Below are 26,034 nucleotides of genomic sequence, written 5' to 3' on the forward strand. Positions count from 1 at the left end.
TTGGCAGGGTGACGTCGACAGAGGGCAGCGTGATGTCCACCTTGGGAGCCTTGATGTCAGCTTTGGGCATTTTGAGGGAGGGCATTTCCACCTTCCAGCCAGCCCCGTCGGTTTGGGCAGCGGGGACGTCGGCCTGGAGGCCCAGCGCRGSGCCTTCCGCCGTGGCGGTCACGGTGGCGCGCGGCASGTYGACGTCTGCGGCGGGCAGGCTGATGTCTGCTTGGGGCCCTTGGTCCTTGGGGGGCGACACTCCAAATTTGGGCTTGTCGAACTTGGGCATCTTGATCTTCCCTTTGAGGCCGTCACCTTCCACTTGGGCTCCGTCCAGCGAGACGTCGGCGCAGGGCGCTTTGCCGTCTACGTCGGGCCCCTGCAGGGCGAGGGAGCCTTCGAGCGAGGGCAGCTGGACGTTGGGAGTCGAGAGGCTGACGTCGCCTGTTAGGACCTTTATCTCCACGTGTTTTGGAATGATATCTGTGCCTGAATTTGTTATTTCTTTTTTTTCTTTTGTTATATCTTGCTCTTCTTTTTCTGCCTTTACATCATGTTTAAAAAATCCCATTTTAGGTATTTTCATCTTTTTCTTTTGAATTTTTATTCCCTTCTCTACGTCTTTTTCTGTTATTGTTTCATCAGTGGCTATTTTTTCCTTGTATGTTATGCAGATTTTAACATCTTTTTCCTCACTTCTTCCCTGTGTTTTTTCTGGTTCAGAAATTGCTATGTCACCTATGCATTCAGTTAATTTTCTTTCAGTTTCTGTTTTTTCTCTTTCAGGCATTATATTGCCTGATTTTCTTTTCTCAATTTTTATTGTTTTAGTTTTATCTTCTGCCTCTTTTTCTTTTGTTTCCAGAGTGCTCACTGTTGTGTGTATTTCTGCTTTAGCCATATCTATATCTAAATCTTTTAGATGTATGGATTCTTCCTCCATGTGATTTGTTATTTCTATATTAATTACATTTTCTCCTTCTAGTTTTTGTGTTGGTTCTTTTTGTTTCTTTTTTCGGGATTTTGATGCAGCCTGTGATGTTTTTTTAGGTGGGCTCTCTTTTATATCTGATGTTTCTAAACCAGATGTTGATATCTCTGTTGACATATCTGGTACTTCTGGTACAGTAAATTTCGATGTTGATTCATGCTCCTTTTGTTTTTTAAGGCTTATTTCAACTTCAGGTTGTTTTTTTATTTGGGTTGGAATGCCATTTTTTATTTCTTTCCATTCTTTTGTTAAATTTTCATGTACCTCCCCTGTTTTTGTCTCATATACAGAAGATGAGGTGTAGTCAACAGACAAGATTTCATGACTTTCCATGCTAATGTCTTCTTTATGTATTTTATCTATTTCAGTTAACAGTTTTGTTTTTAGTTCTGTTTTTTGCTTCTCTTTTGGTTCTGGTTTTGATCTATGCATTTTGAATCCAATGTTAGGGAACTTCAGTTTCTTTTGGCTTCCTTTTTTCTCTTTGGTATTGAGTTCTTGCTGAAATTGAGACTCTGTGTCTGTGCTTGTTGGGGAGATATCTTGTATAGCAGGCTCATATGCATCTGATGTACTGTGAGATCTTCTATGTCCCAGTATCTTCTTATTTTTAATTGACTGGAATTTTGGCCAGGATAATCTATCTTTTTTAGGTCGCTTGCTTCTTCCCATCCTTTGGTTTACAATTAATGTTTCCTTGTCTTCTTCTGAAATATTTTTCTCTGAAATGTGCAGTGTTTCTTCAGGAATGCTTTCAGTGAGTTCTTTTTCCTGAAAGAAGAAATTAAGTAAGGAAAGTAAGGAAAAACAAAGTAAATAACAAATATAAATTAAAATATATAACATACAATGTATTGATTTTTTTAAAATCCAAACTATTTTTACATAAACAACCTGATACACATATGTACATAAACATAGAAAGATAAGTTTTAATGTGATGAAGACTTATGAGCTTGTCTCTAGAGATGTCAGTGATTAATCACATTTTTCAGAGTAAATCTTATTACTGAAATCTTGAGGAAAATATTTTCTTAAATTTTGCATCTTGAAAATTATGGAACATAAATATTACTGAGTTTATCTGAGCTAGTTCTGTCAATGGGCGCTAAAAAATAAAAGAGTGATGTCTCATAAGAGAAGAATGTTTTTCTGCCCTAAATAAAGATTATGGCTTTATCCAAAATCTGCAGCATTCATAATACTGGTAATGATGAATATGTATGAAGTTTATTCATCTCATGAATATTCATGTTACTATACTTAAACACATGACTAAGTCTTAGGAGAACGTGTGTGTGTTTTCTGATCTGTATTTCAACAGAGCACCATGTTGAAGTGTTATCGAAGCTTTATAATCTAATCAAATAACTAACCTGACTTAATCTTTCTTTTTTGTGCCGTGCTGTGGAGTGAATGTGTTCTAGCTCCTTCCCAACAACTTTCCTTTTGAGGCTGAACTGAACTCTGTATGGCTCTGAATATTGAAGAATCTTGAGGGCATCTTCATACTTGATATTATCAAAAAATATTGTCGCGCTTAGAAGCTGATCACCTGCAACCAGAAGCAGACATTTTAATTAGTTTGTACTTTCATGTGATTTTTCAAATTCTAGTGTACTAGTTCATGTACATATAAAAATTCTATATTTTCATTTATATATTATTTATATAAAATATAATACTATTTAAAATTTACATACTATAAATACTATATAAAATTTACATAGTATTTATTTAAAATATAAAATGATTTTTATAGAATAGAATCACAGAATAACTGAGGTTGACAGAGATCTTTGTGCATCTAGTAGTCCCAACCCCCTTGCAGAAGCACAGCAATCTAAGGCTGGTTGCTCAGGACTGTGTCCAGTTGGGTTTTCAGTATCTCCAGGGATGGAGGCTCCATAACCTTTCTGGACAACCTTCTCCAGCATTAAATCAACCTCAGAGTAATACATTTTCTTTTCTTTTTTTTTTTTTTTTTTTTTTCCCGGAATTTAGACTTCAGAGTATTGTTCCTGCTTAAATCCTTATTTAATGTAGTTTTGTGGCATAATATTTTCTAAAAATAAGTCAGAGGCAAAGTACTCATGACTGTAATAATGAACTATTTGTTCTTTGCATTCTAACAATATATATATGTGCTTTCTATGTATCTTTTCACCATTCCAGTGAAAAATAGATTATTTATGGTATACAAAAATTATATTTCATTATTATTTAAGAAACTGATCTGGGAAATTATTCATATAGAAGGGATAAACTCATACATAATATTAGCTGGTTTGGCATCTACTGTTTCTGTTATTTAAAGACCTGCAGTTGAGACGTATATACATACCAAGTTACATTCCCAAATATTTTTAAGGTGAAAAATTTATCAGAAAATCAGATTGTACCTTCTTTCATACTAAATATTTTTGAAGCAGGGGATTCCTTAAGTACTTTTTTAATAAATATTCCTTCATTTCCTCCTCCAGTCACACTAAAGCCACTAGCACCAGCTTCCACTTCTGTTTTCAGAGTCACTTCCATTGTGTCCTAAATGTAGAGAAAGTTGTGAAATTATAATTTTTATTCATTCATATCAAACACTACAACAGAAATTTCAGTCTCTTTAGTTCTATTCTCAGTAGTCAAGAAACAATACCTAAAAGTGGGGAATATACTTGTTTAATGTAGGTTCAATTCAGTTCAAATTTAGAATTAAGCACATATGTGTGGGCCATGCAGCACTGGGGCCACAGGGAGTGTAGAACATAGATTGAGATCATAAAGTTAAAATGTGAAACATATGGAATCTTTCTGGACTGAAAGATTGCATTTTCTGTGAAGATGTAAAATAGCTGAATTAGAGTCAATGGACCAGAAAGATCAGAGTAACAGCTAGTACTGTACTGTACTCAAACAAGAGGAGACCAAAAAGTGCTGAAAATAATTACAGAAAGACCCCTAATAGGGCAACTGAACATTCATGCCTACGCTATAGTTGGGCAATTTATAAAGTTCCTAGCCAAAACAGATCTGAAGTTGTTCTTTTCTCATTTCTCTATGCATTTGTCTGCCCCATCCCTGTGTGTGTGTCATAACAGAGTTTATTGATCTGCAAGCCATATACCTAAAAGCAACTGCTTGCTTTTAGACTAACCTGTGGATGGCTCTGTTTTGATTTGTTTTCTTCTTGAAGCCGAAAAATAATTGTAATTATTTAGTATTCAGAATTGGTGTAGCTGTAAAGTATAACAAAAGTTGTACATGAGCTAAAAGTCCTGATTTAGATTAGGAACTGAAGCTGACTTAAATGGCAGCAGAACAAGGTTAGGACCTACAAAGCTAATTTTCAATACATAGGTATGATTTAGCTATATTATTGCCAGTAGTAAATTAGGTAATAGAGCATTTCTGTAGTGCACATAAAATTTGCATGAAATAGTCACCAAAGACCTATTATATTAAGAAACTGGGAGCTCCTCTGTATGGAATGTATGTTGGACATTTCTCATGCTTTCATCTTGGTGAATAACATGTGTTATTCATTTATCAGACTTAAACATGAATTTCAAATAACTACTTACTGATCATAATATAACTGTACTAATTATGTTTTTAGCTTTGAGTAGCAAAGAGATATAGGTAATTTCAAAATTTAYATTAGTTGCACTCAATTAAATGTTCTAATAGGGAAATTATATTCTATATCCCAGCTCTTGGAAAGAAGTTAAATTGAATTTTTGGCAAGAAATAAGAATGTGACCACCTACAAACGCAACACAACATAAAAGAAAATCCATGATCATGGCCCTGATTTGACAGGGAAGGTAATATGTCTTCAACTATATTCTATTACATGACACAATAGTCTCAGCCACCTATCATAGAATCACAGAATAGTTGAGGTTAGAAGGGTCTAGAGATCATCTAGTCCAACCCCACTGCTCCATGAAGAACACCTAGAGCATGTGGCACAGGGTCACATCCAGATGGGTTTTGAAGATCTCCAGAGGACACTCTGCAATCTCTTTGGGTGCTTTTCAGTGCTCTGTTACCCTCACAGGAAAGAAGTTCTTCCTCACATGGAGATGGAACTTCCTGTGTTTCAATTTGTACCCATTACCCCTTGTCCTATCACTGACCACTACTGAGAAGAGTTTGGCCCCGTCCTCTGTATATTCTCCTCTCAAATATTTATACGTGTTGATAAGATATATATAAATATCCCTTCTCCAGGATAAACAGGCTTTCCTTAGTCTTTCCTCATAAGATAGATGCTCCAGTCCCTTAATCATCTTCATTGCTCTATGCTGGACCCTTTCTAGAAGTTCCACGTCCCTCTTGTGCTGATGAACCCAGAACTGCACCCAATACTCCACGTGTGGCCTTACCAGAGCTGAATAGAGGGGCAGGATCCCCTTCCCCCATCTGCTGGCAACACTCCTCCTCCTGCAGGCCAGGATCCCATTGGCCTTTCTGGCCATGAGGGCACTGCTGCCTCATGGTTAACCACCATGTCAACCACCAGCCCCAGATCCCTCTCCACAGAACTGCTCCYCAGCAGGTCAACCCCTAACCTGTACTGGTGTCTGGGCTTATTCCTCCCCAGATGCAGGACCCTGCACTCATCCTTATAGAAGCTCATGAGGTTCCTCTCTGCCCAACTCTCCAACCTGTCTGGGTCCTGCTGAATGGCAGCACAGCTGTCTGGAGTGTCGACCACTCCACCAACTTTTGTATCATCTTCAAACTTGCTTAGGGTACACTGCATCCTGTCATTCAAGTGATGATTAAGTTGAACAGTACTGGGCCCAGTACTGATCTCTGGGGGACATCACCAGCCACAGGCCTCCAACTAGACATGGCACCATTTACCATAACRCTCTGAGCTCTGCCATCCAGCCAATTCTCAATCCACCTCACTGTCCACTCATCTAATCCACTCTTCCTGAGCTTCCCTATGAGAATGTGGAGGTGGTGTCAAAAGCCTTTCTGAAGTGAAGGTAGATGACATCCACGGCTCCCCCTCATCCATCCATCCAGTCATTCTATCATAGAAGTCTTTCAGGTTGGTCAAATACTCCTGCTACTACTCTTGATCACCTTATTTTCCTTTATCCAGCTAGAGATGGTCTACAGGATGATCTGCTCCGTCATCTTTCCAACTTACACTGCTTATTCCTACTTATAGGAGCTAAAGCCTCTTAAATCAACTCAGTAAATCCATGCATTCATGGAACCTCAGTGTCTTGCCTTTAAATAGTCTTCTTCTACAGGATATTCATAAACTGGAGAGGAACCTTGTGGTCTTGGCCGGATATCTTCTACTGCCACTTCGTTAATCTGCAGGAAAGAAATGAGTTGGTAGGAAAGGAACAGTCACCATTAAAAAGCGACAGTTTTTAGGAGACTTTTAGGACACTTTTTTCTACTTATACATATTCTCCTTCTATATACAAATCTTTCACTGTTAACAGTTGATACAAAGTAATTAATAACCTTAATGCAGCTAAACCCTGCATTCTGTAGCTTTAAACTGTACTGTCCTCTATAATTAGGCAAAACATGGAAGAGTCAAGAATCCCAGAGGATTTTTTACATCCTTCGTTGAGCATCCTTCCTTCTGGAGTCAGACTATGGGCAAGTTAAAGCAGCTGAACATTTAAAAGAACACTTAGTTAACAGCCATATAAGAAAGAGTTTACTACATCTTGGTACAAAACTTCTACTGGAAAGTTATCATAAAGAGTAGCATTGTTTTGGCAGGAATATTCTCAGAGAGAAATACTAACTGCCACACTTTTGATGGAAATAAATCACGTAAAAAAAAAAAAAAAAAAAAAAAAAAAAAAACCCACAGCCCTCTCAAACTCTCTCTGACTTACAGAATCTTCATCTTCTGCATCAGCATCTCCAGAAGGCTCTGCTGGTCTTAGCTGTCGCCCAGAACCTGGAAACAATATAGAAGTTGTTAACGTTCGTATGCCAATACAAAGCACAGAACAATGAGCTTTGGAGCTGAAATCCTCCAGATCATTATGACTATGAGAAGTGCTCAGTCAGCTGTAGAAAAGCCTGCTTTCATTCAAATTCTTTATCTCAGATTTCATCAGACTGATCTTTCCAAAGACAGCAGAAATATTCAAAGCCAGAGTATAAAGTCTTTTGTTGAGTAAGATGAAGAAAATAATGCCCCACATGGAGAAAAAAATTAGAAGTTGGCATTTTTCTCTTTTAATCACCAAGCTCGCAGTCTTTAAGGCAGGAGCCAACGTGAAAGCTTCATGAAACTTTGATGAAGACTCATTTGTTTTCCTTTTTAGAAATATTCAGGACAGAGCTAGATCACGTAAAGAAAATAGGCTGTTTGAAAAAAAAATCTTTGAAATTGCTTATATTTCTCACCAGAAATGAAAATCCAAACTAACACACTGTCATTTTTAGGGATCCAGTTGCCAATAGATGATAATTTGAGTGAATTTCACATTTTCTATTGTACAATGTATTCTACATATTCTGCTCCTTGCACTGATAACTTTGCCTTCCTTCTCATCCCATTCTGCTTCATTTTTTTTTTAAGGCATTGGGTTGTCCAGCTTTCCGAGGCCCAGTCCTGCAACGGTCATTAGCACACATAGTTTTCACTCTTGCAAACAGATCTTCTGGCTCAAAAATATGCTCAAACACTATAAATAAGGAACCACAAGCAGAATTGTGCAACTAATTCATTATCTAATTTAAATGAAGAATCCTTGGACTAGAACATGACATACTTATTTCTGAACATGAATTTTACATGTTATATATGTAGACAAAGTGGCACTACTTGTGTTCGTATACATTGCTTTAACTTACATAAGGTGGCAAGCTATCTAAAATGGCTATTATTTTGACAGCCTTTCTTCATATTTTTCTGAACGTTACAGTTTTTTATTGATTTTTTAGAATATCAAGTAATTTAGTACAGGGAGGATCATAAAAGAAGTATTATAAGTGATCAGTGACGGACCAGTTCATTAAGTGAACAGACACAGCGTGCTTTAAGTGAGAACATCCCATATCAATCTATGGGTCATGTTTCTGAAACCAACTAACTAGAGAGCATCTTGGACATGTTTATATTATCTTAATCATCTCTCCTATTAGTTCCAGAGAATTAGAATCTCTTAAGAAATATCTGGGCTACCAGATTTTGTCTTCTCCAGCCTTCACAAGATTAATCATGATATCTACCATGAACACTTCTAGAAAATAATTTTAATGCAATCCCTTATCCAGATTAAAGACTAGCAGCTGCAATTTTCAGAAGTTTAAAAAGTTAAAAAAAAAAAAGATCATAGCTCTATTTAAAATTTTGTATGTGAATTTACAAACCTGTTTTTAGGCATCTCTTTTTGAAAATTCTTGGGTCCATTTACAAAGCTCTTAACCACATGTAGTCTACACAATTTATGTACAGAGGGGATGTTGATCTGAGACCTAATTTTTTAAAATGCTTAATGTTTCTAAAGAATCAGGTGACAACCTCAAATTTATGGCTGTTACTAAAATTCTAAGAAGTAGTGACTTGGACCTGGGACATTGTTGTATTTTTCACTTGGGAAAATCCCACCCACAAGCTCTGCAGTCCAGTAGAATGACTTAACAGAATATGCTTGGATTGCTATAGTTTTTGCTCTTCAGTGCAGCACTTGGAGGAACATTACAACATAGAGCCTCAATGGCTGCCAAAAACTTTGCTACTGGAAAAGAAAAAGGAAAGAATTACCTAGGAGGATTCTTGGATAGGTTCACTACTGTTTTTCCTGTTTTACTCTGGTGCAACTTGTCTAGAATTGGAGCAATGCAAGAATTGGAGCAAAGCAATTGGAGTGCTCCACTTTCAAAACTGGAATGGTCCTATATGGTTTATGCAGTTGATTTATTTCACTGTAGAGAAAGGGTATCCTCTGAGTCTGGTACACTGCAGCTTTCTTACATGTCTTAACAGAAATAAAACTTTTAAAACCAAATACAAAAGTACTTGGAATGAGAATCTGATCGACACCTTCAAAATCTTCCTGCTGCTACAACTGAACTATTATAATACTCAGGAGAATTTGGCATTCCAACATTTATTTCCCATAGGGATGCTCTTTTGGAAATGGCGAACAACATTGCCAAGTCTAGTTCAGCATGGATGTAGAAAGGTAGATCTGGAGCAGATGATACCTCATCTGGGCTGAAGCGGGGGAGAAGTTTCTTGCCTTTCACCAGTCGCTCATGAAGCAAAGTAGTGCATGTGCCACAAGGGTGGCTTCCTATGCTTGACCAAGTCCTAGCAGGTGATTGCTTTCCATGTTCTTATTAGAGGTGTTGTGAGTCAAGGTTTGCTAAAACAGTCAGAAGTGTCCTTGCTTTTAAAAGGTGAATCTGTCAGTGTAAAAGACCTTTTGCACTCAGCTTATGGTGTGTAAGAAGGGAAGGAGTCCTCCTGTGAAACCTCTTAGTTTAACTGCTACCTCTCCTAAATGGTAATAGTAGGATTTTTCCTACAAAATGGAACAACAGATTCCTATGACCRAGGTTTAGTGTCTGAGATGGCTCAGAGGTGACTGACATGGCATGGAATGAAGACTGGCTACAGAAGTCACATTCCCTCTCAGGCTTTTCACTGGCAGCCTTTGCAGCCAGCCTAATTTCCCAAAAGTCTGACAATTTCTATAGTAATCCTGCATTCTGTATTARTTAAGATATGTAAAAAAGGCTTGTTGTGCCTTTGAATCCCAGTGTAAAGTAAGCCTAAGATTTGATTCTGATTCTTTTCCAATTCAGACGACATTAAAAACAAACACATAAAAAAAGGGGAAATCAGAGTACATTGCTTTATTTCATTTTCAGCAAAGCTTTCTTTTTGTATATAAAAGACTGTGCCAATAAACTGAGATTTATATGCATGTCATCCTCATGCTCCAAATAGTAGTGATGCCAACATGTTATAGGTTTTAACTTTTTTTCTTGAACTCTGGACAATCATTGCTTTGTTCAAAACATTTTCATAAACAAGATGGAATTTACACCAGTGACTAGGCCTAATAGCCACTGAACTGACTTCAGAACAAGGGAATTTTTGRAAGATAGGCAGTAGGAGTTACACAGAATGGAACATTTTCATATCATATGACTAAAAATTGTGTTTGYTTTTTTTAGATGTAAATATTTTGATTATTTTATCTTTAAGATATGTTTGCTTAAAATGTAATGAATTTATTAGTCAGATCTTGTTTTTAAGTATATAACTCCTGTTCACTTCAGCTTCTTACGCATTACTTTTCCTGATAAAAAAAAAAAGAGATTTTATCACAGAGTCACAGAATGATTAAGGTTGGAAGGGATCTCTGGAGACCATCTAGTGCAACGCCTCTGCTCAAGCAGGAACACCTAGAGCGTGTGGCACAGGGACATATTTTTGTTTTACTTTATTAAAGAGGTTTTATTTTTATTTTGTTTTATTTCATTTCATTTATTTTTTTCTGAGACTGGTTTTGCAGAAATGGGTAGCTCTGAGTCCCTTGGCATCTTAAGGACTCATGCCTGCACAGTCAGGCAAGCCCAGGTCTACTCCTTCCTGTGCTTGGTATTATGTGAGAGTCTCATTGTCAATAACAATGTGCATTGCTGCCACCCTGGAGAGTCTCGGCCAACTCCTATGTCCCGACCTCTCTGCCAGGGGGGTATGTGCAGCTGCCTGCTCTACCCAGCTTTTTTGTCTCCAAGCCTTCAGGTCGCTTTCCCATGTCATGGGCCCATTAATGGCTAGTCACTGCTGACATGCTGCTGCTCCCAAGTTCTTCATATTTTACTTTAAATCTCTTTTTTTTGGAACAGGCAGTGCACCTGGCTATTTTTTCTGTGGCTTGTTCTCCTTCTCCTGCAGGTATCCTAATTACTTGGATTCCTTTACTTGCTCTCAGTGCCGCCTGAGCACTGCTACTGCCATGTCCTGCAGCCCCTTCTGATTCACTGCTTGTATCTGGAATTCAGAGTATTTAGAATATTTAAAATTGTACATCTGAGATCTGTCGATCTGTAGAATCCAAGGAAAGCACTTATAACAGGAACAYTATGCACCTGCTTGGCATTTAACTGTGCCCCTCAAGAGCGCTTTTGGAGATAGGCAAGTTTGCCTGACTTGAAGCTTTAGTTTGCTGAGATTTTTTGCTTCAGGGCAATGGGCAGAAAAGCAGCCATTCAGCCACTTTACTTCTTTTGGACCTTGCGGTGCTTCAGCATCCATGTCTGGTTCTTTTTTATGTCTTTCCAACTAAATCTGCTATGTCATTTATTTTAATAAGCTGTTAAATTAATGTGTGTGTTGCATTTTGTTCTTTCAGCTTCCCCAGAGACTCCAGGACATCAGAGACTGATGAATAAATGTAGATTAATCAGCTGCCTTTAATATCACTTCAGCTAGGCAGTGTCATCAAGCACATAGCTATGACTTTGGTTTACTTAAAACTTCCATGACTGAAAAATGGCCTAAACTAGAATTTTTAAAAGCCCTCACAGAAAAGCTCACAATAACAACAGAAGAAGAATCTTTTCTATCTCAATGAATACAGCACTTTAAAATGTTATTTTCACTACTTTCCAAAATCAGCTTTTGGTAAAGATCTCTGAATTTGTAAACAGATCTTTGTGTTCCCCTAACTGCATCGGTGGCTTAATGAGTCAGGATTTGCCAGTCCCTACATTGCTAAACATGTTGTGCAAATGCTATGTCCAGCACAAAGATAGTTACTCTTTCAATAGCAGCAGCAGCCTGAAATAATTCAGTACTTCTCATTTACCCAAGGGTTTTCTTACGCAGCTCAAGTTTCAAATGGAAGTGATGACCTAATGCTACATTAAAGAAGACTAAAAGCCTGTAATACTTCAAGGTCTATTGTTATAAAAAGCAAACCATGGCGGTTTTGTTGTCCAGAACTGCTGTCAAGAAGCAACATGGCAAAGACCATCAGCTTTAATAACGGACCTTTGGTTCAGCTGTGAGTGTCTTTAAATGTAAATACAAAAGTTAAATGTAAAGATCACAAAGAAGAACAACCAAGGACACATAAGAATAGCAGGGCTGTGCAGGGCCTGCCTTTTAAATTTTCTCTTCCCAAAGGGATATGTTCCTTAAAGGAACACCTAAATAATATCCTGGCTGCTCTCTGTACCATGTCTTGTATCCCACCCCTGCTRTGGTTACACTGCACAAGGAGCGCAGTTGCAGCAGCTCAGAGCAGCCATTCCCACCATCCAACTTGGGAAGCGGCGGAGCCATGCTCTTCCACACAAGCAAGACACAAGAGGGACAACCCATCAAGAACCACTCGATGAATATAAGAAACCCTGAAAACAACTGCAGGCAGCTCCTTTTCGCATGCACTGGGCTTCCCGAGGAAGCTGCTGTGTGGTTTAAAACTCAGCTTACGGCACCAGCTCCAGCAATACTTGGGAAAAACACCAGCTGAAAAACAAGAGGTTCGTTTTTCTCCTGAAATTCCCTAACACATTCCAGAGAACTGGTTTCATTCACTTGTCCTACRAGGTCCCAGGGACTGAGTTTAACTGCTGCGCAGGCCTCTGAGGCACTGCAGGAGTGCAGTGGGAATGTGGCCACTGTCACTCTGCTCCAGGCTGCAGGTGCTGCTCTTTGGTGCGCAGGAGCACCATAAGTAAGGAATAAAACAAGGAATAGCCCACCCAGCTCTGCCTTTCCCCCAACCCTCCCTCCCAGGCCCCCAAATTCAGCTCTCCCTAACTGCTTCTGTTGCACACAGGCAAAAAGCCTAGCCTGTGGAATGAAGATAAAAACTAGTTGCTAAAGGTAAAGCAGGCACTTACTCTTCTCAGGACACTATCAGAACTGGTTTGGGCTGTGCAAAAGCTCAACTCCCACTTTTGTTTTGCCTTTGGTTTGGAAATGCCCCCTGGCTGCACTCTGTCACTCGGCTGCATTCTTGTTCTATGATGAATGTGACCCAAAGTGTGGAGCCCAGAGCAGGGGCTTGTTGCGCAGCAGAGCTAGAGGGGCAGCTACTCCCAAATAACCAATGTGTGAATAGTTTCCTTCCATTCAAGGCATGAACAAGACGTCTTGATTCACTGCCTTGGTATGTTAAGCTGCCTTTGTCAGCATTTAAGAGTACTTCATTATAAGCCTTCAAATTATTGCATTTCTAAACCTTTCTAAAGCAGAAAGTATGGTAAGCTGCAATCGTCTGTCTCCTCTCCCTGCCAGGAAGCTGTTTTGTGGGGTTAGCTCCTGCCTCTACCAAAACGAGCAAGTCTCTGCTCTGCAAAGTACATCCACGTAGAGGAATGTTTAGGGAATTAAGTTTTCTTACAGACCGGAGAGAGCTCTGTAGGGTTTTATAGAGCATTTTCTTCAGATTGACTAGTATCAAGGAAGATGTGAAAGAACACGGGCACCTCAGAACAGATATAAACACTACCATAAAAAGAAAAACGAGCAGTCCCTAGATGAGAAGGGAAGTGAATGGCTTTCCTGCCAGTGTGTGTTTATTGATAAGCTCTGTCCACAGATTTAAAAGTATTAAAAGCATGCCTGCTCACACTGCACAGCCTTCCATGAGACCCACCAGAAACGAGCTCTTTATTTGTAGAGTGGCACATCTTTCCTCTGATGGTGAAGATATATTTAATATAATTCATAGGACATTTTAGAGCATGAGAAATAAAAGTACTCCGGTGGGCGCCTGCACAGACTTTCACAACCTGAGTCTTATTTAAACAAGAAAAGCATAGGAGATTTTTTTTTTTTTTGCCAAGCCTTTTTTTTTTTGCCTTTGTCAACCTGAAATTTCCCAGATCCACAGTTAATGAGTTTCACCCAACTATCACGCTATTTAGGGTACTTGGCTGAAAATTACTGCAACGTGATTACAATCTTTCTCCGGCTCTATCTAAGAAACACAGTTTGGACCAATTCACATAACTCTTCTGGTGCCAGAACAAAATATTCAGTGAAATATTTCATTTGCCCAGGATTTCACCTGATACTGAGAAAGAATAATGTTTCGTATGAGTAATACAGTGTTTTAAAATAAGCTCTCAACCCAAGTTTCTTGTGAGAACGTAACTAGAATGATGCCCAAAGAAGACAGCAAAAGCAGATGGCAGTAGCTGATAGGTGAGCTTGTCTCCCCTGGTCCATTTCTCTTCTTGCCAGCTAAAAGAGAGCTGCAAGTGGCAGATTTAAAAGAAAACAGCTGGAAAAATGCTCATGTCACTGTCCAGACAAAGTTTTTTGCTGCTGTCTCCCCACATCCCAACGTCTATCAGTTTTGCAGTTCCAGTTTTGCAGTATCTGCAGAAGTATCAGCCAAATGTTTGCCTGGAGGGCAGGTGCAGTGTCCTGCCCCACGTCCGTGTGTTGGCTTGTCTTAGGCAGGAATTTTCCTCTCTCCAGGCTGTACGTGCTGCAGTGGGTTTGCAGTGTGCATTTTACTTCCTCCCGGTGTTCCCATGGGTGTGCAGTTGTGGTGAGGAATGTGCGACATTGGGACCTTTTCAGAGAACTATCCGCGTTGACTTTTTTCCAGGACTGCAATGCCTCTGTTCTCATCAGGCCACTAAGAAAAGGGAGTTACTTCAGTGGCATTTTAATAGGTATGTCCCAGCTTGTGGACTGAACTGAAATGGCTCGCCACTCTTTGGAAGGGAGCAAAAGTGGGTTAAGGATTCACTTGGGTTAGAGATTTCCTGCCAAATGAAACAATAAAAATTGGTTTAATGCACTGTAGTCCCAACAATTTTATCTCCTGGGACATACTGCTTTTGCTTGAGACTGAATTTGCAAATACTCGCACAGACACCCAGCTAGGACCTCCCAGGGTGACACTGTCCATCTGGCTGGGCTGGTTTTTAGAAGAGCTCCAGGGCCATGTGGCACTCAGGGATCCAGGCTTGTCCCGGAGTGCAGGTCCTGCTCCACTGACAAAGCCCAGCTCTGCTCACATTTAAAAATCAATCAAATTAATTCTTTATTAAAAATGAATATGCTGCCTTCATAGGCTTGATGGCAACCCCTGAGGGTGATGTTTTATGGCAGTATCCCCATGCTGTCTCCCACCGCTGACCTAGACAAGCAGCAAGATAAGTTGACTGCTCCCTCTTGGCACATTAAAAGATACCAATTCCCAATGCTTTGGGTAGAGCACCCCTTTGTCTCCCAAGGATAAGTTTGAAAGTATCTGTAAAAATATTGCTGTCAACTCACACAGATTCTATCACTTCTGCCGTTTATCACTTCTAACCAAAACCAGATTAGCTAGCCCAAACTTCTCCTCAATTCTCAATGCAGAATATTCTTACCAGAGTCAATATACAGTGAAAATGTATACATATGTGTGTATATATAGAGAGAGCTAAAGATGCTATGGTCTAGGAAGACTTTTATTTCTCTGCTCTCCACTGATAAAATTCAGTGAAAAAGTGAGTGCCTAGATGTAGCAATATTAATGAAGTGATGTTATTTTGCGTGTCTCTCTGGTATGTTGGGAACATCCCTTCTCAAAACAGGAATGCAGCAGAAACCTTATAGCTTTTACACAGCCTTTTATGGGGGCTTTTATATAAATATCTGTCTTTGGAAAGAGGTTTCAGTTGGGGAAAAAGATCCTTGGACAACTTGTTTGGATGTAAATCACTACAGAAGAAAATATCTTCTGGAATTTTAAATTCCTTAAAGTATATGTAATACAAGAGATATGGATAAAGGTGACAAAAAAAATTATTATGGGAAGGTATTTTACATCAAAGATAAAGCTACCAGTTCCTTCAGTTTGCCAAGATAAAAATTGTTTCTCTCAATAAATAGTGACGGCAGCAAAACAGTGTTTGACACAACTCACTTTCTCTTGTTTTTATGTGATGTAGGAGAGTCCTTTTAAAAATTAGGTAGTTTCTGAGAACTGCAAACTCAAGGTTTATAAAAACATAAAAACTCATTTAGAGATAAATTAGTCAATTAGGACAAATTTGTGTATTAATTAGTACAGTGCTTTTGACATCACTAAAATATAAATGTGAGTAAATGGACTTAAAGAATGGATTTCTGGCACCCCAAAAGTTCAAATTTCAAAATAACTCCATTGCTGACTACCTACCAACATCTTTTAAAATCTTATTTTGGTTTCTTGTCAAATGGTCATCTCTTTTTTTTTAAGACTCTCGTCAGTGGTGGTATTATGGGTTTGCACTTTGTTCTTGCAAATTCTCAGCTTGCACCTTGATCACCATCTTTCATTTACAAATTTATTCATGCTTTTTTTGTGTGAATTTAATCTCTATTGTTTGAAAACATAAATAATCAAATTTGAGAAACTGAGAATCCCTGGAATTAAAAATTGTTGTTACTTGTCTTGAAACTGAATTTTATTTTTATGTATCACATTTTTTGCAAAAATTTGTTTGAATCTTTGTATGTGATTTAATACTCGTTTTCCCCGCAGCACCATCTAGCTAGCATGGAGACACCCAAAAATAACAAACCAGCATGCCTGCCTAAYAGATTAGAGGAAAACAGTGTTTAGTTAAGGAAATAGATTTTAGTTCTGTGTTTCACAGAGGTTAGTATAAACAACAGGGAGAAAACATTATTTTTTGAAGACCCATTGCTACAGATCTGTATTTCTTTTTTGATTAACGGCTCGAACAGAGATACAGTAGTTGTGCTGAAGTTTGCCTGTGTTGTAACTGGTGAATGAACTAGTCAGCATAGTGGTGTTAGAAAGCAGGGAGAGTAGTATTTGTTGGGTTTGATTATTGATTCATAAGAGTTTCACACATTCTGAACATCTCTTGCAAGAAGAAAATAATGATTTCTTATGGAAATGAGTATTGGTTTCTTTACTGTAATGACCTGTTCTAACACAGGTTAAATAGGTTTTAATTCCATATTTAATTCCATTTAATTGCATTAAAACAGAATACCTTTTTTCTGAAGGTGATGGCAACATTTCCTCCCTTGTGCTAGCTTCAGACTGATGTCTACAGGAGGGTAAATGATGTTTTGCCCTTGCAGCAGATCAGGAACTCTACAGAAATCCACAGCCTCACACAGACACAAGTAGACTATTTTTCCCRGAGCAGGATGCAGATGCGCTCCTCACCCCAGAACCAAACACAGCTCATGGTCAGGGCAGCCAGGCAAAGAGAATGGCTGCTGGCTTGAAATTAGCCTGTCTGCTGTTTGCAGGATAGAGTAATTCTTCTTTTACTACCAACCAACCAAGAGCTCCATCACTACCCTACTGCAGCMTTTACAAATATATTGATTCTGGAGTCCTGAGCGAACTGGGATATCAGCAATATTTTAGCAATGTCCGAAGTATTTTCCTTCAAGCAAGGGTGACTTTTTACAGCATTCTGAAAATAAACTAACAAGAGAATTTTTTTCTTTTTTACACTTACTTTAAAGTTTAGTTAATCACCCTTTCAGCATTGTTATGGGGGAATCCTGTCCCTATCTGACCAAGGGAGAAAAGGAAACAGAAAAGCTGCCGCTCTGCTCTTTGAAGACAAGCAGAGAGATCAATGCTCTTTACAGCTTCCAACACAAGGGCTGACGAAGCTGGGATGGGGAAAGGGTAAAGACAGGCTCACCTAATCCAGAGTGAGTCCTACTTCAGGGGCTGCTAATTGAAAAATAGGTCCTTTTCCYATTTCTACACCAGTAAAATATTTAGAATTTGAAAAGAAACCAGAGTCAAGTTTTCAAGTGCTCAGAACACAGGACAAATGATACTGATAAAACATGTTGAACAGAGCCAAGACTTAAACTCAGGTCTCCTGAAGCACGTTCTTCTGTTACAGACCAAKTTAAAAAGCTTGTTGACTCTGGAACAAAACATGACCAAAGCACGGTGATGGATTTTGTTCTTGGTTGCCCATGCTTAGAAGGTCTCCATGTGTATGTGCAGAGCATGATGCAGTGTTATTCTCCAATGTTGCAACCATTGGAAGGTCAACAAATTCTGGTCTGGCAGTAACATTTTGGAGGGGTTTTGACTCTTCTTGCTTGGATGCATGTTCTTATTTAGCTACTGAACTCATAAGAAGTTACTCTTCACACTTCTGAAGTGGGGAAAGTCAGGGATGTTTCTGAAGCTCTGTAGCTGAAGGGAGGGGTCTGAGAACAACCCCGAACACTTGCAGGGAGGTTTAAGCGACCCTTGCTGAGAAGTGCCAGCCCAGGGATACTGGAAAACACTTTTTTTTTTTTGGTACATGTGTTTTGTATTAAATTCAGCCATTAGTATAAGAGGAGGGCTCATATTGCAGAAAGGTGCACTGCCGAGAAGACGAATGGCCGGGATAAAGCATTAAAGGAGCCAGCCTGCTCTGCCTAGGGTTTTACAAACCCTTCAGAACAACCTCCACACTAGCTGGCTCAAGGACTGGGAGCTGCGGGATTGCAGGGGAGGCTGAACCAGCCCCACAGCTCACTGGGGCAGCCGGGACCCACGGCACAACCTGGCTCCGCGTGAGCTGCAACGGCAGCGTCCCCTTGCTGCGCGGCACATCTGGAGGGAGACGCTCCCCAGCCCAGCCGCGCTATTCCTGCCGTGCTGCAGGAATACTGTGTTCCAAGTGCGCTGGCAGCGAGCTTAAATCATCCACCACCATCTGATAATTCCTACCTCAGCGTGTCTTGCCGCAGTAAAACTGTGGAAGTGAAAATAGCAAAAGCAAAGACAAAGGAAAAAAAAAAAAAAACCCAAAACTCCTCTTATTCAACAGATACAGGTGGGGATTTTGTCCTCTGATCTAAATGTGCATTGTGAAGGTGTTCAACTAGATTTACAGCAGTGTGACAGCAGGATTTGGCTTAGGATCTTCCAGCGACAACAAGAATTAACAGACATTTCACTGCAATATAGAGCAACATAGACTATGAATTTTCTATACAGCTCCTATTCAACAAGCAGAGTAGTATAAYGAGGATGCAGTTGTGTGGCAGCAGTGTACCACATAAATTAAGCTAACTCTGGGTAATATCACACAMAAAAAAAGTGTTTATAGCTCCATGCCAGTTTCTGACTAATGCTTTTGTTTGTTGCTATAGCAAACCACACATGAAACTGATAGCCAAAAGCATGTTTATGACTAACCTTGGCTCTCGGGGGATTGAAAATATGGAACTAAAAAAAAAAAAAAAACAATACGAGGAGAACATGATAGGAAACACCTTTTTTGGCACAGGTTGCTACAAACATTAAAAGTGAAGAACATCGAGAGTGGAAAACATTAGGAAATGGGAACGGTGGGAATAACCAGCTTTAACCCACAGTGATTCAAACACAGCTCTGTTTCACATAGCGAAGTTGCCTGCGCAGGACTCGAGTGCCTTGCAGGAACTCCTGGCTGGGTGTTAGGGGGTGGACTTAAGCCTTTGAAATCTGGAGGAGCTTTGGATCAGATTTTTAACAYGCAGACCCCTTTATTCAGGATCATTTTTACGCTCTGCCCTGACACCAATGACACTGGTATTCACTTAATTTCTATTACAATTTATACTTGGGTCGCTTCCAAGAGTCTGCCCCAGGTCTGAYACCTCCCGATGCTAGATGCTGCACAAATACTCAGGAAAGAGCAGTCCCCAGCAAAAAGGGCTTTCAAAGCAGCGGGAGAATCAAAGGAGCGTGGACTGAGGGGGAACAGGGAAGCAGAGGCTGGAAGACAACGTGATTGCAGCACCCACTAATCCCAACTAGATCTTGAGCCCAGCTCTCCTACACATTTTACTTTGGGAAGAATAACGCACTATCTACCCTGGGAAAATGAATATAGCTAAAGACAATGAATCCTAAACAATAAGAGCTTATAAAATAGCACTRTAAGTTGGGCAAAATTTATGTTAGTGTTCTGCTACTGTTAACCTCTTTCATTTAGTCATGAAAAAAAAAAAGATAAGGTGAGTATTGCTGCATAGGATATAAAGACTGAAAATACATCTTTTTTCCTGCTGATATTAACAGCTTTGACTCTAGATAGCATATTGCATCTTGATTCACAGTTTCTAGGATGAGCAAGAACATTTCGTTGTTAAAATTCATGGCAAGTTCTTCTCTCATCTCTCCCACACTCAATGGAGAGTTTTGCAATTGTTTGGACTTCATACTGTGAACACTGAAGCAAACACCCATTGACCTCAATGAAACTGATATAGGACCTGCTATATTGTTTGCATCTTATAATTTAGACTGTGATATATGTTGAAATCAGCTGGATTCAGTCTTACCGGAGCCATCTGTGTAAACAGAATCACATATAGTAATAACAGTGGCATCCTTTTTCAGAAAAAATACAAACATTTTGTATTTTAACAATAAGCTCAATCTATGCATACAACAACTAGCAGAAGACAGATGTGTTGTATAAAATGAACATCAAAGGCAAATAAGATATATGCAGTGCTTTTCCAGCTATAGCCAAAAATCACTTCTGAACCGCAGAGCAATTGCTAGAGATATGCTGAGGTTCATATATCTCTTTTTGCTTTCTCATGTTTTTTTTTCAGTTCTTCATGTTTGGCTCAAAATGCATCTTAGAGAAAAAGCAAAAGATGCCGTGTTGAGAATCGGAACCTGGGAACAGCTTCAGGAACCAGCAGCATCATGTAGAACAGTTCAGAAGAGCTAACCCATCTCCTCTGACTTCCCCRAAAGCAGGGGAACGCAGGGGAGTGGAATAGTTGATAGGATAGGAGCCTGTTGATAGGAGCCTGTCCAAGATGGACAGGCTGCCAATGCAACCCTTGCTCTGCTCGTCTTTCCCTTGTGCAGTAACAAGAGGCACAAATTGCTCGTACTTATCAGTATTTATGGAGTTGTGGTGCTGCTTAGCAAGCACCTTTTCCTCCAAGCTCTTCGAAGACCTGGCTGCCTCTCTTGAAGACTCTGGGGTTTTAGACACCTAGATAGTGCTGGACGAGACAGCACTTGTGAATATAGTGGCTCAGGCACTGCAATGTTTGACCACATTTGTACAAGCTCCAGGCATGAGCTGACACATCCAGAACCACCACAAGAGTCTCCGCATCTGCCTGAAAAGCTGAGGGAAGGCAGGACAAGTCCCCCCACCTCAACAGTGGAGAGGCAGCAAAGTGGAAAAAAAGACAAAAACAAAAAACAAACAAAAAGTCTCCAAATTTGTACCAAGTCCAAGAGCAAGCTGGCAGGAGAACTTGCRATAAATTCAACCCAGATGTCTTGGACTGCAGTGTCTCCCTGCACCATGCTGCCTTCCTGAGCTCAATGCTGAAAGGAGATGTTTTACATTTGCTCATCCGTCCTCTTCCTTTGTCAATAGAAATTAAAACAGGCATCTGACTGCCCAAGCCTTGAATACTCCAACAGTTTCCARGGCTTGCAGTGAAGCGAGCCAATTTTTCCATTGAATCCAGACCTAACGGACAACTGAAAACTGCATTCTTGGCCAAGAGGCCTATCAGTGCAAAACTCATCTAAGTGCATATTACTTTTATATAAATATGTGTCATATATAATGTTATGACTTTGCAAGAACCACTAATTACAAAAAATGCTATTGTTGCAGCTCAGCCAAACAGCAAATGGGCTACTACCATTTAACAACAACAACAACAAAGTGCTGTATCATGACTTTCGTAAGCATGGATCATAGATTTGGAACAATCCTCTCTAGCTTTTACTTATACTCGAAGGTAGGAGGGTCTGGCTGTATGGCTGTGACACTGAGCCACTAAATTCTGCTTAAAAACTGATGGGTAATTAGTATTAGTTTCTCATCAATTTATTTTCTAAAGATTGACCACAAATATAAGATTTGCTCCTTAAGCAATCTACGATGTCTGTCTGGAGGGCCACTTCCATGTATTTTCCAAAAGCGATGTAATCGCATTTCCATGGGAATATGTCATGTCCTGTCAGCAAAATACCCTTAGTGCTGCCAGCCCAAGGTGAGTTTATGTCCCTGAGTAGCTGTGCATACTCTTGCTTGCCTCCTTTTTTAAACCCTCAGGGCAAATGCCATTCCATTTTTCCAGCCTGCCATCCTAAAATCCCGCTGGTATTTGTGGGTGTGCTGCTGTTGCTGCAGCCCCACGACCAATGTGTTGCTCTGGCTACTGAAGGATACATCCCAGGAGCTGGAATGGGACTTGAACTTCCATGAATAGAAAACACACATCCATTTGCAAAGCAAGGTTTTCCATACGAGTCTGCAAGTGCCGGATGCTCTGTGGCATAAGGGCAGGAGCTCCCAGCTGAAGGAGGACAGAGTCCCCATGCCGAGGAGAGCTGAATGTCCCCATGCTGAGCACTCTGCACCGGCCCACTTGCTGGATAACTGCATCCCTCACTTTGTTCCAAGCATCAGGGATTTATTAAGGATGAGAATTTCTGAGATCTTCTTGACAATGAAACAAACCAAAATGCAACCCCCGCAAAGCCTCCCCTCTTTCCTTTTTAAAACCCTCCTTCCATTGCTTCCACACTACTGCAGCCTCTGTTTCACACAAAGCTTGGAAATCCTCTCAGGCAAGTCCTGGGACGCGGCTATATCTCACTTAACAAGGTAAATTCCCTAAACTTCCCTGAAATCTCCAACTGCCTTCAGACCACAGCAGCAATAAATGACACGAAAAAGCCTTGACAAATGTGGCTTGTTGTGGCATTTCAGTGAAACTAAAACAGGTTTGGCAGATCAGTCCCTGCCTTTGTCCTAGAGACATTTCCTTTTTCTAAAATATCCTCCAAGTAGGAAACTCTGTCACTCCTTCTCTCAAAGCCAGGTTAAAGCCTTCAGCCTTCTGCCAGTTTTCCTTCCTTCTCTATATCTTTTTTTGGGCATTTAAAAGTGAATAGAAGGGGAAAAAAATGTTAATTTTCATCTTTTTTTAGACCTCTTTCCCCTTTGCCCCCAGCTCATGAGCTGTATTCTTATGTACTGGCTGAGTGTCCCAGGCCACGAAGCAACACAGTGACACAGTAGCGAGGTGCTTTGAGCATCACCCAGACTTACCTGCAGGTCCCCACACAGAGGAGAGCTGCCAGGACACTGATCTCCAACACAGGTTGGAAAGTCCTGACTGGTTTCTATGTGGATTGCTGCCTGTGCCACTGGGCTGCCTCTCACTTCCACCAACTACTGTCCAGCACATTCATCCACTTCCCTACTTCAGTCTCTACATCTCAGAGGTTCACCCTGGTGAACCACCCACCCATGGACTGGGACATCTGCCTGCCACAACATTCCCCTGCTGCTGCTCTTGCACAGGGATGGATAGTTAYCTCCTGTGAAATGGGGTCCTGTGCTGAAAAAGGAGGAAGGCATCACTTTTCAAACCAAAAGAGATGATAGACATTTCTAGATTAACTTTTGGACAGCAGTATACTCCTTAGTACATCAYCAGAATGTAACACCATCATGCAAGGCACTGATGGACACATCTTGTCTGTAGTCATTCTCATGTGAAAATACTCAGCCTTCAAAACAGACTCTGACTAACTGCAAACTTTAATTAGGCACTGAATTGTCTGAGTGCTTCATTGCAAAATAGCTTTTCTCATTATCAAGCCTATTATGTGAAAAAGCCAATCTTAAGGAGCGTGAAGAGAGGCAATTCATATAAAAATCAATTCAACCTTTCACTAAGACRTGAATCATATCAACTCTGACATATTCTGAACATTGAAAAAATTCAGAGAATGTTTAATGACATTTTTGTGTTCTTCTTCAGCTGTTTTTGAAAGCAGGCATAGGGAAAGCCCAGATCACACTAGCAAATATGAGCAATCACAACCACAAACTCTCATGAGAGTTTCATAGGCCTTCATAGGCCTTCAGCCCACACACCTACTGATAAGCTTACACACATTTCAGACCAAAAAAAAAAAAAAAAAAAAAAAGAACAAGAAGAACTCAACCTCTCAGATGTTCATCTCAAGCTGCTAAGCTCTTCGAGGTTCACCAAATGTTGGTTTCTAACTACTTTTAAAAACAGCAATACCTATTCCTACAGGGTTTATTTCCCCTGTGGAATATAATGCAAATATCAGTTAAAGCAGTTCATTGTTTGTAGGTTTTACCCGTTCTCCACCAAAATCTAATTTTTGCTCCTGGGCATGTGCCTTTTGAATTCCTTGTCCATTCGAAGACTTCTATTTTGGAGGATTTTAGTCTTCCAAATAGTTCTGCTAAGGCTGGWTCTTTGCACTAAAATAAGAATCGTTTGAGGCAGGGAAAAGACAACTTTTGACACATATTTTGAGGGAAAAGCAGAATGTTGCAAGTGGCTGAGAGCCGCAGGTTTGGGTGCCGGGGCTGATAATTTGCAAATAAATGAAGAGGTRGCCTGTGGGGAGCCGAACAATGGGACCTTTCTAGAGATGGGATGGGGTATTGGAGTACACAGGGAAAAGAGGGATTCTTGGAATGGAAGAATTTCTGTTCTTTGGGACAGAGGAGATTTAGCATTTACCCAGCAGTAAAGACCAGTCCCTGTGTCCTCAGAGCCTCCAGCATTTATCAGCAGGCTTGGAAAGGGCAGAAACCTTATCTCCCCTTTGTGATTTTGAAAAAAACAGACATCTCAGCCCTCTGAAGTCTCTGCTATCTTTATGGGGCAGATCAAGCAGATCTTGCAGGCGCTCGCATTCCTGCTGCCTGGAATTCTGCTGGATCCAAGCTGCGGCTGCCGCCTGGGAACTGCTGTAGCCCCAGGGTCCCGGAGCACATGGATCCCCTGGGGCCACCTCAGCTCAGCACTGCCCAGCGGGAAGAGCTTTGAGTATTTTAATGTGTTCCAGCCCTGCTGCACCACTGTAGGCAGTCAGATCTGGATGATGAATCCGTGATTCCCCATTCCCTGACTGCAAGCCGTAAGGGCCAGTTTCTGCAGTCACGCAGCAGTCGCATCAAATATTTACCCACCCACTGCCTCTTGTTAGGATGTAAGAGTGTTGGTGAGAAGTATTGAGCATGTGAAACATTGTCTGTGAGCCAGAAATCTGGCTTTCCAATGTAAAATAATAAATCCTAGCAGTATAACAAGCCCTGACCTTACATTCCTGAGCAAGAGACCTTCCCTACCACATGGATTCGGAGTATTGAATTCCCCTGGAGCAGGCCCTAGGCACATCAGCACCTCATCCAGAGATGGTTCTTGCCACGAGAGCAGTCCTCATCTCTGGCAAGTGGGATGTGGTGCTTGGTGCAGCCCTGGCTTGGAAGGGTGTCCAACCTTAGCCAAATCCCAGGTGTCCACTTGGTGCCGCACAGCCTTGGCTCTGGAGAACGGTGCCCCAGGCGGAGCGGAAGCTGCAGCTAGGAGGAAATAGCCATAGTTGCTACATGGTGTTGTCAGGAAAACAGCTTTCTACTGCCCTGAGGTTCAGRGAAGGTGCCGTCTGCCTTAAAAAATTATGCTTGGTCTTGCTYGGTCTGCCTGTGCCTGTGTGGAAGGCCAGGCCTCCTCTCTAATGCTGAGGCCTTATGTGTCCTTATCTGTCTGAACTGAGCCCAGAAGCACAGCAGGCTGCTTTTCCAGGGGCAGAAGCTCAGATTTTTCACTGCTCTCTGATATGCGGGACATAACATAACGCAAAACCAGATCAGTGTGTGAAAAAGAGATTAAATATGATGCTACTTTCACACCATTCAGATGCACTGATTTATACTAGTTATTCAGKTTTTTTGGATGTGAGGAATCCCAGAAACCTCTCAGATCTAAAAACCACTTTGAATCATGGAATCATTAGAGTTGGAAAAGACTTTCAAGACATCAAGTCCAACTGTAAACCTATCACCACCATGCCTGCTAAATCATGTCCCTAAGTGCCTCATCTACAGAACACAGTCAGGGATGGTGGCTCCACCACTTCCCTGAGCAGCTTCGCCAATGCTTTGCTACCCTTATTTAGATGCTGCAATGTTTTACACTCACGTAGGACTGCCCAGCTTCTTCACCCTTGTAGGAAAATCAAGGAGAAGAAAGAAAGAAAGAAAGAAAGAAAGAAAGAAAG

General features: G+C 40.6%; 1 protein-coding gene across 1 annotated transcript in view; it reads right to left on the reverse strand.

The window, feature by feature from the left end:
• Positions 1-13: 13 nt before the first annotated feature.
• Positions 14-26,034, reverse strand: part of LOC112947184 (protein AHNAK2-like) — a gene marked incomplete at its 3' end in the record, with an annotated part of 39,005 nt that continues 12,984 nt past the window's right edge. The window contains exons 2-7 of the mRNA XM_026039207.1: positions 6,862-6,926; positions 6,230-6,319; positions 3,385-3,526; positions 2,359-2,537; positions 866-1,753; positions 14-445 (exon numbers count right to left, since the gene is read on the reverse strand). Coding sequence (XP_025894992.1) covers positions 14-445; positions 866-1,753; positions 2,359-2,537; positions 3,385-3,526; positions 6,230-6,319; positions 6,862-6,926 — 1,796 coding nt within the window. The remainder of the gene's footprint in view (positions 446-865; positions 1,754-2,358; positions 2,538-3,384; positions 3,527-6,229; positions 6,320-6,861; positions 6,927-26,034) is intronic.

The sequence above is a fragment of the Nothoprocta perdicaria genome, unplaced genomic scaffold, assembly GCF_003342845.1.
Source record: "Nothoprocta perdicaria isolate Ctin4 unplaced genomic scaffold, notPer1 scaffold_223, whole genome shotgun sequence".
Classification (NCBI taxonomy): domain Eukaryota; kingdom Metazoa; phylum Chordata; class Aves; order Tinamiformes; family Tinamidae; genus Nothoprocta; species Nothoprocta perdicaria.